This window comes from Nycticebus coucang, chromosome 3 (assembly GCF_027406575.1).
Source record: "Nycticebus coucang isolate mNycCou1 chromosome 3, mNycCou1.pri, whole genome shotgun sequence".
NCBI lineage: Eukaryota > Metazoa > Chordata > Mammalia > Primates > Lorisidae > Nycticebus > Nycticebus coucang.
Genome location: NC_069782.1, coordinates 60,928,484 through 60,942,056, shown reverse-complemented (window position 1 = coordinate 60,942,056; position 13,573 = coordinate 60,928,484). Strand labels below are relative to the sequence as shown.

The 13,573-nt window shown below is 41.1% G+C and overlaps 1 protein-coding gene across 2 annotated transcripts in view; it reads left to right on the top strand.

Annotated features, from left to right (window-relative positions):
* Positions 1-9,105: 9,105 nt before the first annotated feature.
* ADGRE1 (adhesion G protein-coupled receptor E1) overlaps positions 9,106-13,573 on the top strand; it is a 69,297-nt gene continuing 64,829 nt past the window's right edge. For both annotated transcript variants that reach the window (XM_053586174.1, XM_053586173.1), the window contains exons 1-2: positions 9,106-9,169; positions 12,130-12,192. In XM_053586174.1, coding sequence (XP_053442149.1) covers positions 9,139-9,169; positions 12,130-12,192 — 94 coding nt within the window. In that variant the 5' untranslated portion in view covers positions 9,106-9,138. The remainder of the gene's footprint in view (positions 9,170-12,129; positions 12,193-13,573) is intronic.

Here is a 13,573-nt window from a genome sequence, read left to right as displayed (position 1 = left end):
GTGAGAGAGACAGATGGACAGAGAGAGACAGAAGAGAGACAGAGAGAGAGACTGATTTGAAGACACTACATTGCTGGCTCTGATGATAAAACAAGGGGCCACAAGCCAAGGAATGCAGATAGCTTTCAAAAGCTGGAAAAGACAAGAATTAGATTCTCCCCCAGAGCATCCAGAAGGAAGGCAGACCTGCTAACATTTTGATTTTAGCTACGTTAAGAGTCATGTAGGGCTGTCGCCTCCAGACCTATAATAAAGTGCATCTGCATTTATTTTCAAGTCCCAAACTTTGTGGTGATTTGTTGTGGCAGCCACAGGAAGCTCATCCATGGCATTATCCCACCCCCATATTTCTGTCCTGGATGCAGTCCCAGCCTCCTCCCCATCTGCTCACCTATGGCCCCATCATGTCTGTTATCTCTCTGTAGTAGCACACCAACCTGAGCTTGTGACTCCCTTGCTAAACTCACTTTTATTGTCCTGAGGATAAAGCCCAAGTGCCCATCAACCCATGAATGGATTAATAAATTGTGGTATATGTACACCATGGAATATTATACAGCCTTAAAAAATATGGAGACTTTACCTCTTTTACATTTACAAGGATGGAGCTGGAACGTATTCTACTTAGTAAAGTATCTCAAGAATGGAAGAAAAAGTATCCAATGTGAATTCAATTTACAATCACTCACACTTTCATATGAAGAATAGATCACAATTATGGCTCAGGATGAAGGAGGGAGGAGGGGAGGAAAGGAGGGGAAGGGGGAGGTAATATTGAGGGAGGGTGAATGGTGGGATCACACCTATGGTGCATAATGCAAGGGTACTTGTTGGATTTATTAAGTATAGAGTATAAATGTCTTAACACAATAATTAAGTAAACGAGATGAGGTTTATGTTAACCAGTGTGATGTAAATGCTCCTAATTTTATATGAAATCAGCATATTGTACCCCATACATGCATTAATGGATACATGATCTATGCGTTTATGATTTAATTTAAAAAAATTCTAAACTCTTGCCTGAGAGAGGGAATCAGTAGGTCTTGCTCAATAAAGACCTGAACCAAGATCCCTTATAATAGATAGGCAGGGCCAGGGCAGTGGTGCATGCCTGTCATACAAGCACCATGGGAGGCTGAGGCAGGAGGATTGATTGAGGCTAGGAATTTGAGACCATTCTGGGCAACATAGCAAGATTCCCATCTCTAAATAAAATTTGAAAAATTAGCTGGGCATGGTGGTGTGGTGCCTGTAGTCCCAGCTCCTACGGAGGCTGAGGCAGGAGGATTACTTGAGCCCAGGAGTTTGAGGTTGCTTGAGTTATGATGACACCAGGCAACAGAAGAGACCCTTTCTCAAGAAACAAACAAATAAACAAACAACAAAACAAAATAGAAGGTGGTAGAGAAACCAGCAAAAATAAGTTAAAGTCAAGATGGTGATGAAAACTGACCTCAGTTTACCCTCACTGCTTATTACACCACTGTAATGCATTAATATGCCAAAATAAACTCCCTCCAACACCATACAATATCCAGATGCCATGGCAATTCCTGGAATTTGCCCTACATTGTTTAAATGGAAGGAGGACCAACGGTTCTAGAGATTCTCTATCACTCTCCCAAGAAACTCATGAACAATTCTTCCTTTGTTTAACATGCACCCAAGAGATAACCACAAAACAGCCAGCTAGCATCACACAAATGGTTAAGCATTTAATCTGGGCCAGGCAGGGTTTTATGATTGTACATTAAGTGTCAAACCCTGTGAAGCAGACACATTAGTATTCTTATTTCATTGAAGATAAAATTGCCTCCTAGGTGAATTTGTTATCTCTTGCTATGTAACAAAATTATTCCAAAACTGAGATGCTTAAAACAGCAAAGTTTACTTTCCTTTTGTCTCTGGGGGTCAGGCATTTGGTTGTGGCTTTGTTGGGTGGTTCTGGCTCAGGATCTTGCTCAGGTGATAAGCTCTTGGATGGAGCTGCGTCAGAGGAGGCTGGGAGATTTGCTTGCAAGGTAGCTTACTTATGTGGCTATTGGTGGAAGGCCTGGGTTCCTCCACAGCACTACTTGAGTGTCCTCACAACATGGTGATCAGCCAGGAGTGCTGCGATTGATCCTGCAAAGAGGGAGCAAAGAGAAGAGTACAATGCCTCTTGTGACCTGGTCTCAGATATGACATATTGTGTCATGTTCTTTTTCTGTTCATTAGAAGCAAGTCACTAAGTTCTGCCCACACCCAAGGAGAGAGGAATTAGGCTCCACCACTTGAAGGAAGGAGTGTCAAAGAATTTGTGGATATGTGTTAAAATCACCACATTGAACTGTCTAGGAACCACAGTCCTGCATACATCGAACAAAGATCACAGAAGAGAGGGCAGGTCTCTGGCAGTCCCTCCTAGGAGGGAATATTACTCCACAGGGAATCATCAGGGAGAGAATGGGGGTGGGGTAATATTACCAGGAGGGACGTGGGAGGAGAGAGCTACATCTGTGATTTCTGCAGAGCTGGTATTTGTTGGGGGAAATCCTCTCAACTCCTTTGGTGAGTCCTGTGGCTATTTGGGCCTTTTCCCTGTACTCAATGATTGGAAGCATGTTAACAAGGCATGTGCAGGAAGATGTTGGTAAAAGATACAAAATTTTAGTTAAACAGGAAGACTATGTTCAAGAGATCTATTGTACAATATGTTGACTCAAGAACAATGTATTGTGTACTCAAACATGGGCATAGATTTTAAGTGTTCTTGCCAACAAAAAACAATATGCATGAGAGGTTAAAGATACATTAATTACTGCGATTTAGCCAGTTTGTATTTTAAAACATCATGTTGTACACCATAAATATATAGTTTTTATTTATCAACTAAAAACAAAAATTTAAGAAAAGAACAAAAGGGGAAAAATCGGGAAAGGAAGAACACAAAGATGTCACATCTCAACCAGGTAAATGAGAAGTCAGAATAAACCAAGGCTAAGAAAGCCACCACGGCAGAGCTGGCGTTTCTGTTCTGCAGAGAAGGCGCAGAGACCAGGGAGCCTCCTCCGAGAGCAGCGTCCGCAGAGCCATGGCCCTGCCCGCGCCTCCCCTCCCCGCCGCGAGTCCTCCGCGCAGCTCGGCGGCGGCCGCTGGTTCTCAGGTCTCAGCTTAGACGCCAACTATTTTGGGAGGCCCTTCCCTCGGCTCTGGCCGGGCTCAGACTTCCTCTGCCCGGGTAGTAGGTCCCTGGCCTCTGGCTCTCTGTACCTCTCAACGAGGAGGACAAACCTGCCTTTTTCTGTCACCCTGGGATGTGGGGAGTCTGACTTCTTGCGCGTCTAGGGACCATAGCAACACTGGTTACTGGGCTCAGGCGATGCAGGCAGTCCCTGAGTTACAAACATCCGACCGACATGAGACTCATACGAATGGAGGCTATTACAATAAGTCCCCGAGTTACAAACACCCAACTGACACCTGACTGATTTGCACTTAAGAATGTAAATGTTTTGGCACAGTAACTGAGATAACGCCAGAAAGGCTATGTTAACCACTGTGATAAAAATGTGTCAAATGGTTTATGAAGCGAGTGTATGATGCCCCATGATCATATCAATGTATACAGTTATGATTTAATAAAAAAAAAAAACTTAAAAAAAAAAAAGAATGGAGGCTATCAGAGGTGGTAGGTAAGTGCACCCATTCTAACTTACATACAAATTTAACTTAAGAATAAACCTATAGAACCTATCTCATTTGTAACCTGGGACCTGCCTGTACCCACTTGCCTGTCAGGCCATGTGTCCAGCACTTAAGGATCTCTTTGGGCAGCACTGAGCAGTATCTCTGTCCTCCAGGTAGGAAACTGAGACCCAGAGAGGTGAGTTACCTGGCACAGACACTTGGGGCACACCCTGCAGAGTCAGGCTTTGAACGCAGGGCTGCCTGATGCCTGTTCTTGCCACTGAGATAGCCAACACTCAATGTTTTTGCTGTGTGCTAGCCTCCCTTCTAAGTGTGTTGTATCTGCCAACTCCTGGGAGACCCACATCAACCACCAGGGAGGTAGATCTTACTGTTAATGGACCCATTTTATATTTAAGAATATTGAGGCAAATGGAGATGGGATTTGAACCCCCAGCAATCTGGTTCCAGATTTGGCGTTCAGCTTTGTTATCCTCCTCCCTGCTGGAAATATATACATATATATATATATTTTCTTATAAGAGTATATGTGAATCCTAGTAAATGTGGAATGTAAAGGTCTTAGCAAAATAACTAAGAAAATGCCACGAAAGCTATGTTAACTAGTGTGATGAAAATGTGTCAAACAGTCTATGAACCAAGTGTATGGTGCCCCATGATCCTACTAATGTACACAGCTATGATTTAATAAAAAAAAGTATGCATAATATATATGTACTTTTTAGTATGTGTGATATATATATGTACTTTAAAAAAATTGTATTTTCATGCTAGCTCTTAACTGCAGCCTAACCTGGCAGGGTCACTGAATCCACAAACAGGAAGCAAAGCCATTGATAAATCTTCTTCAGAGATAATAGCTCCATGGTGGATATTTACCTTACCTAGAACAGAAAGGAGAATGATGAAGCAAGTGGAGATTTTCCTTCTGAGAATTTAGGAGTGTAATTTGCAGCCAGTTTTGTAGCTTGTAGGAGACACTGTTGGTGCCTGACATCTGCCAGCCACTGCATTTTGTTATCAATGGACTTATATCAAGTGGAGCCCATTCTGTCTGCTTGGAGGCCAGGCCTGAAGTGCCTCTGGGTTGGTGTTTCCCTCCCCTGCCCACCCGGGGATGGACTCAACCCATAACTGACAACCCCACCACCGTTCGGTTAGGCTAACTCTGAGGAGTGTGTTCTTTGCTGCCTCCTGGATGTGCCTGCAGAGGTTAAGCTCTATTTTTTTCACTGTATAACTTCAACACACCTGTTAGTGACTCTTTCTCTTCCCTATCTCTAGTCCTCTTAACTCCCCAGATGGTGTTTTCTGAGGTCACCTCACTGATAAACTTTCACTAGAATCCTTATCTCAGGGTCTACATTTGGGAGACCTTTACTTTTGTTTGTTTGTTTGTTGAGACTGAGTCTTGGTCTTTCACCCAGGCTGGAGTGCAGTGGTGTGATCAGATCTCACTGCAACCTCCTAACTATTCTGCTTAAGTGATCCTTCTTCCTGGACCTCCTGAGTAGCTGGGATTACAGGTGTGCATCACCATGCACAGCTAATTTATTTATTTATTTTTATAGATGGGGTCTCACTGTTGTAGGCAGAATGGGGACTGAAGATCCCATCCTTGGCAGGGAAAGGCACCCCCAGAAAAAGGGAAAATTGAAAAGTAAGTTGAAGAAGTTGGAAAAAAGAAAAGTCAGCTAGTTTACTTTTAATTCAACAATTATTTGTTTATTTGAACAAGTTTTTTGTCTTGTTTAGAACTCTGACCTATTAGAAATATAATTTATAAACACCCCTGTTGGGTCTGTGAATACACTAAAAAAGAAAGTGGCCATAAAAAGAAACTATGACAAGACCTAAAAAAAATATTAACTAGGTTATTTTTTGTCTGGTAAACAGGTAAAACAAATACCCATTATAAAGATTTATGTTTGGCCGGGGCAGAAAACAACTTGGGCCCTGAGATATGGACAAGAGGGCTTCTATCCCCTATCACAGAGGAAGACCCTTTGTGGTGGTGATGAAAAAGAAAGTTTCCTCTCTCCCACCAATTCCTCAGAGGAGATTGACACCAGTGGCATTTTACTCCACAGGGAAATAACAGAATTTCACACCTCCCTAAAAATCTATGTATGTGACGTCCCTCACACAAGACTCAGGTTTCAGATTTCTCAAGACTACTTAGACCCTTAAAGTTAATAATAATAATAATAACTGATATACTCATTCAGAGAAACTACTAACTTCTTTGTTCTCTCCTTCAGCTTACCCTCTAGGCAAATAAATTTCAATAAAAGCTGAGTAATAGGATCAGAGGAGATCAAACTGTCACTCTTTGCAGATGATATGATTGTATATCTTCAAAACCCCAGGGACTAAACTACAAAACTCCTAGAAGTGATCAAGGTATGCAGCAGAATCTCAGGATACAAAATTAACACTCACAAATCTGTAGCTTTTATATTTACCAACAATATTCAAGGTGAAAAAACAATCAAGGACTTTATTCCATTTACAATAGTGCCAAAGAAAATGAAATATCTGGGAGTGTCTCTAACTAAGGACGTGAAAGATCTCTATAAAGAGAACTATAAAACTCTGAAAAAGGAAATAGCTGAAGATGTTAATGGAAAAATATACCATGCTCATGGCTAGGAAGAATCAACATTGTTAAAATGTCTATACTCCCCAATGTAAGCTATAGATTTAATGCAATCCCTACTAAAGCACCTCTGTAATACTTTAAAGATATGGAAAAATTAGTACTTTGTTTTATATGGAAACAGAAAAAAACCTTGAATAGCCAAGAAATTACTCAGAAATAAAAACAAATCAGGAGGTATCATGCTTCCAGATTTCAGACTATAATATAAATTGATAGTGATCAAAACAGTATGGTACTGGCACAAAAATAGAGAGTAGATGTATGGAACAGAATGGAAAACCAAGAGATGAACCCAGACACTTACTGTCATTTGATTTGTGATAAGCCTATCAAAAATATAAATTGAGGGAAAGATGCCCTGTTTAACAAATGGTGCTGGAATTGGCTGGCAACCTGTAGAAGACTGAAACTGGACCCACACCTTTCTCCTCTAACAAAAATTGACTCTCACTGGTTAAAGGACTTAAACTTAAGACATCAAACTATAAAAATTCTTAGAAAGAGTACAGGGAAATAGCTTGAAAAAATTGGCCTGGGAGAATACTTTGTGAGGAGGACACCCCAGGCAATTGAAGCAACATCAAAAATACATCACTGGGATCTCATCAAATTAAAAAGCTTCTGCACTGCCAAGAACACAGTAAGTAAAACAAGTAGACAGCCCTCAGAATGGGAGAGGATTTTTGCAGGTTATATTTCTGACAAACATCTAAAAACCAGATTCCACAGAGAACTAAAACTTATTAATAAGAAAAGAACAAGTGATCCCATTTCATTGTGGGCAAGAGACATGAACAGAAGCTTCTCTGAAGGAGACAGGTGCATGGTCTACAGACATATGAAAAAATGCTCATCATCTTTAATCATCAGAGAAATGCAAACCAAAACCACTTTGAGATATCATCTAACTCCAGTAAGAGTAGCCCACATCACAAAATCCCAAAACTAAAGATGGTGTGGATGTGGAGAAAAGGGAACACTTCTGCACTGCTGGTGGGAATTCAAGCTAGTACATTCCTTTTGGAAAGAAGTTTGGAGAACAGTCAGGGATCTAAATGTAGACCTGCCATTTGATTCTGCAATTCCTCTACTAGGTGTATATCCAAAAGACCAAAATTCACTTTACAACAAAGATATTTGCACCAGATTGTTCATTGCAACTCAATTCATAATTTCCAAGTGTTGGAAGAAGCCCAAGTGCCCATTGATCCATGAATGGATTAATAAATTTTGGTATATGTATACCATGGAATACTATGCAGCATTAAAGAAAGATGGAGATTTTACCTCTTTTATGTTTACATGGATGGAGCTGAAAAATATTCTTCTTAGTAAAGTATCTCAGGAATGGAAAAAAGATCCAATGTACTCAGTACTACTATAAAACCAATTTATAATCACTCACACTTTCATATGAGAGATGAATCACAACTATAGCCCACAATGAAGGTGGGAAGGGGAAGGAGATGGGGAGGGAGGGGGATGGTTCAATAGAGGAAGAGTTAATGGTGGGACCACATCTATGGAGCATATCACAAGGGTACAAGTCAAATCTATCAAGTATAGAACACAAAAGTCTTAACACTGTGATCAAGTAAATGAATTGAAAGCTATGTTAATTAGTAGGATGTAAGCACTCTAATTTGTACAAATAATCAACACATTGAATCCCACAAAGGGATACATGTATTCATGATCTGTGTATATATGACTTAGTAATGATAAAAAAAGAAAGCTGAGTAAAACAGATGCTCAGGGCCATCACCAGAACTCCACAAATGGGCAGTGGTCCTCTGAGTTCCCACCCTTAAAAATTCTATTCTATGTCTCTTGTTTCTCTCTTTATCATCATTTCTAACTTTATATTCTTCAGTCAGTCACCTCCAGTTCTGCAAGTCTTAACAAATCCTGCCCCTGAGATGGAACCCCAACAACTATGTTGTCCAGGCTGGTCTCTAACTCCTAGCCTTAAGCAATCCTCCTGCCTTGGCCCCCTATAGTGCTGGGATTATAGCCATCATGTCTGGCCATTTGGAAGACCTTAAGATATTGTTAAATTTCCATATTTATGAGAGGGAGAGAGAAGAGAGAAGAGAGGACAGAGATAGATGAGGAAACTGAGAAGGGGTTGGGAGTGCTAATGCACAGTGGTCAGATAGAGTTGAAGTCTGAAGGAAGATGAAATAGTTAAAGCTCTTGACCCTGGAGCCAAAGGGTCTTTGTTTCACATCTTGGGTTTGTGTGACCTGGGACAAGTTAAATTTCCTCTGCAAGTCTGTTTCCTTTCATTGAGTGGAAGCAGGGGAATTCCCACTTTATGAAGATGACATGGTGAGGAAATTAATATTTTTTGGTAATGTGTTCAGCACATTATGGCCATTTAAAAGCTATTTTTGTGTGGCAGGCTGGGAAGAGACCCTTAAGTTTGGGGCTTTCTTCACCAGGGGCAGGAGATGGAAACTCGTTTATTGGGTGCAGTTAAAGAAGGTGATGAGAGATAGGGAGATAGATGTTGGTGAGGAACGAAAAGAGAGAGAGACAGAGGGAGCAGTAGAGAATAGCACACATTGGCCAGATTAACTTCCCTTTATTATGGAGAAAGGGGGAAATGAAGAGTTTTTCAGGATGTCCTTTAGAGCCAACAACTCAGCAAAAATAGGCTGTGATGCACTGGGCATTGAGCAATTCTGGCCCCGCCTCCCTCTCATTCCATACCTTCCGTTATTAAAAACCCTGGGTGAGAAGAAAAGGTTCCCTTGTTGGAACAGCAGAATCAAGAAGTGATGTGGCCCTTCAGCCTGCTCCTCTTCTGGGGTGAGTGTGAAGCTGAATGGGGGCGCTGCAGGTTCTGGACGAGGTCTGAATGACGCACTGGGTTGGATGTTGCAAATACTTTAATTGGGGCCCCTTTGACAAAATTCCATACGTATAGTTTCTTTTCTTTTCTGTCTCTTTTTTGTGAGACAGTCTTACTCTCTTGGCCAGACTATAGTGCTGTGGTGCCATCATAGCTCACTGCAGTCTTGAAATCCTGGGCTCAAGTGATCCTCCTACCTCAGCTTCCCAAGTAGCCAAAATGACCAGCTAATTCCTCTATTTTTAGTAGAGACAGTGTCTTGATTTCAGGCTGGTTTTGAACTCCTGACCTCAAGCGATCCTCCTGCCTAAGTCTCCCAGTGTACTGGGATTACAGATATGTGCCACTGTGCGTTTCTGGAGAAGAGATTTCCTGAGTATCTGCTGTGTGACCGGTGCTGTTCTAGGTGGGCACTGAAGATATAGTAATGGACAAACAGACAGGTTTTTGTGCTCATGGGGTTAGGGTTAGGGTTAAGGGCAGACAGAGAAGAAGCCAGGGACTGTCACATCAGTCACTCAGTTAACATTGTCCTAAGTTCTTTAAAGTCAGAACGTCATAAAATTTCTATGATATTGGGTTATCATTAGCCTCATATTTCAAAGATGAAAATGGAGGCAAAAGAGATAAAATAACTTGCTCAAGTCCAAATAGCCAATAAGTAGAGCCAGGGTTTCAAACCAGGCCATCTGATTTGAGCATCTGTATGCCTTATTAGCATTACACTATGTTGCACCAGATAATAAGCAGACAAAAGAAATTTGTGTAGTGATAAGTGCTACTGAATAAGTTGTCATAAAATAGGACTGGGTGTTGGAATGAAGGGAAGTCAGAGAAGACACTTCTGTGGAGGTTTGCACCAAGACCTGAACACTGAGATGAAACCTTCCTGTCTACTCTTACTTCTCTTTCTTCAGGCATCGGTTTGTCCTGGCCTTGTTTATGTTTCATGTTGCTGTTTTTCTTCTACATTTTGTGACTTTTTGTCATTGTCATAAAACGTAAGAATAGGGAACATTTTCTTAGTTGTAAGCCTGGTTCTCCTCTGCTGTTGCACAGTGGATCTGGTTCCCCTATTTTACCAAGGAGGAAACTGAGGCACAAAAAGATTAAATAAATTTTCCAAGGCTAAGTGATGATTAATTGTTAAAGCCATATTTTTAAACCATCATGTTTTTACTCCAGAGCCTGCATACTTAAACACTATACTGTGTGGGCTTTAAAATAATTACCGAGCAAAAGAATTTTTTGTTAGTGATAATGGATGGGAATTTGGGTCTAGGGGCTTTTTTTTCTTTGTACTTAGAGACAGGGTCTTGCTCTGTCATCCAGTCTGGAGTGTGGTAGTGCAGTCATAGCTCACAGCAGCCTTGAGCTCCTAGGCTCAAGCATTCCTTCCACCCCAGCCTCCCAAGTAGCTGGAATTGAAGGTGCCCACCAACACACCTGGCTAATTTTTAACAAACTTTTGTAGAGATAGGGTCTTGCTGTGTTTCCCAGGCTGGTCTTAAACTCCAAGCCTCAAGTGATCCTCCTGCCTTGGCCTCTGAAAGTGCTGGAATCATAGGCATGGTCACCACACCCAGCCACTGTGGGAGCTGTTGATTGGCAGGCTCTATTAGAAGAAATAGTTGGCTCATGGACATCAAATCTAGAGGTGCAGAGTAGTCATTTTAGGGCATCGGCACTGGTGTTAAGTAGCAACCCTTATTCTACCTTGAAGCTAATCAGCAAAGAGTTGTGAAGATGATATGGTGATACTGGTGATGCTGATGATGTTGTGCTGGGGAAGCTGCATGCTGCGAGGCTGCACTGTTTTTCAAACACTTAAGATCTAACCACCTGCCCTCTCGGGAAATTTAAATGTCACAGATACACTGTACATCTACATGTGTTACATATAGATATCCACATGTGTCTTACACATTAAAAAAATAATAAATTTAAAAAAAATCTCCTTAAGAAGCAAGTTTGCCTCCCTTGGAGGAGACAGCACCCCTTTTAAGAATACTTTATGTTGGGCACACTGGCTCATGCCTGTAATCCCAGCACTCTGGGAGGCCGAGACAGGTGGTGGATTGCTGGAGATCAAGAGTAAAAGACTAGCCTGAGCAAGAGTGAGACACTGTTTCTAAAAACTAGCTGGGTGTTGTAGCAGGTGCTTGTAGTCCCAGCTACTTGTCAGGCTAAGGCAAGAGGATCACTTGAGCCTAGGAGTTGGAGGTTGCTGTGTGTTATGAGGCCAGGGCACTCTGCAGAAGGCAACAAAGAGACTCTATCTCAAGAAAAAAAAAGAATATACACTTCAATGTGTGTGCATGTGTGTGTATTGCTGTGTGTGTGTTGTTGTTGCTGTTGAGACAGAGTCTCACAATGTTGCCCTTGGTTAGAGTGCCATGGCATCATAGCTCACAGCAACCTCAAACTCAAACTTTTGGGCTTAAATGATTCTCTTGCCTCAGCCTTCCAAGTAGTTGGGACTACAGGTACTCGCCACAACACCCAGCTATTTTTTTTTTTTTTATTGCACTTGTCGTTGTTTTAGAAGGCCTGGGTGGATTCAAACCCACCAGCCCCAGTGTATGTGGCAGGCACCCTAACCACTTAGCGACAGGTGTCGAGCCTTCAATGTATATGTTTGAAAAAAAAAAAAGCTGGGACAATTTTTGTAATTGAAAAGAAAACAAAGATAAAGACGAACGTGATGAAAAACAAAAACAAATTGTAGAAAATCAAGAAGGGTCACTGGCAAGATTACCTGAAAGAGTTTTGTCTCTCAGCCAGCTGGGTTTCTCATCTAGCCTCACCCTCTGTGAGGCCAACCCAGGAGTGATTCTTCAGGTTGTGAACAAAAGTGTTTTTCTTTTCTTGGTGGTTCAGGGTGCTTTTTTTTTTTTTTTTTTTTCTGTCTTCACAGGGTGTTGTGGTATATACAGCTGGAAAATGCATGTAGTATCCACCGTGGCTACCACGACAGCGGGTAAGTTTGCTGTGCGGATCTGAGGATCTATGTGCCTGATGTGACGAAGTTTCCCTGGGGAGAAGAGCTCTTTTGTCTGAATGCTCTGGTAGCTCACTTGGATGCTTGCTGGGATATATTTAGTGGCAGAGCAAGAGTTAACACACAGGAGTCCTGATTTCCAATCCAGGCTCTTTTCTTTGTGCTTTGGATTGCTATGTGATCTTAGCAAGTTACCTAACCTTTCTGATCTTCAGTTTCCTCCACTGTGAAATACAGGTAACAATGGTTCCTATCTCACAAGCGTGTTGTGAAGCTTTAATTCAAAAAGGTAACTTTGTAAACCACCTGGTTCGTACATGGTGTGAGCTTTGTAAATGGTAGTGTGGAAGGATTGGGTATGAAAGTTACTCATACTACAATTCCATGTGGAAAAAAACCCCAAAGGGCTCCTCCATGTTTTATTTATTTTATTTTATTTTATTTATTTTTTGAGACAGAGTGTCACTATGTCACACTTGGTAGAGTACTGTGATGTCACAGCTCACAGCAACCTCAAACTCTTGGGCTTAAGCAATTCTCTTGCCTCAGCCTCCCGAGTACCTGGGACTACAGGCGCCTGCCACAATGCCCAGCTATTTATTTTGTTGCATTTGTCATTGTTTCAGCTGGTCCTGGCTGGTTTCAAACCCATCACCATTGGTGTATGTGGCCAGGGCGCTGCCTTATTCTTTTTTAAAATGTATGTTGTTTATTTTTGTAGTTAAAACAGAGCCAATGAATGGCAGTGAAACAACAACAACCCAACCCTAAAGATGGGTCTTTAGACAATTTCTCAGGAGATTTTCAGAGTAAGCATTTTTCCTAGTTTATTTGATACAAAAATATATCTCTGTGTGTATATGTCTATTTAGGTACATACATATAAAGCTTTGCTGAAATACATATATTACCAATTCTAATGTTTTTATTCAGTGTGATGAAGCTGACAATGTTGGTGTCCAATAAAGGCCATAAAAGGGATTTTGTTCTTCTCCTTTCTTCTACTAATTTATCTTTATTATGCTAATGGTAACCCCTACCATTCTCCTTAATTTATATCATTTTTCCAATCATGCAAATCTTAGTAGGCAAAACGTGGCTTCTTACATTGTATATCCCCTAAGTAGACTAATCAAGCCATTCTCCTAAGTAACTGTTGTGTCAACTGTAGATCCACATTAAGTAGATCTTCAGGGTCTTAAACTAGTTTTTTATTATGAAAGTAATAGAATCCAAATTACAGCCTATATAGCAATTAGAGGGAGCAGTCATCTACAATTCTACCACCCATGTGCATCTGTTCTTAGTTTTTGGGGTACATTTCTTTTCTTTTTTTCTTTTCAAATTTTTGAAAAATTTA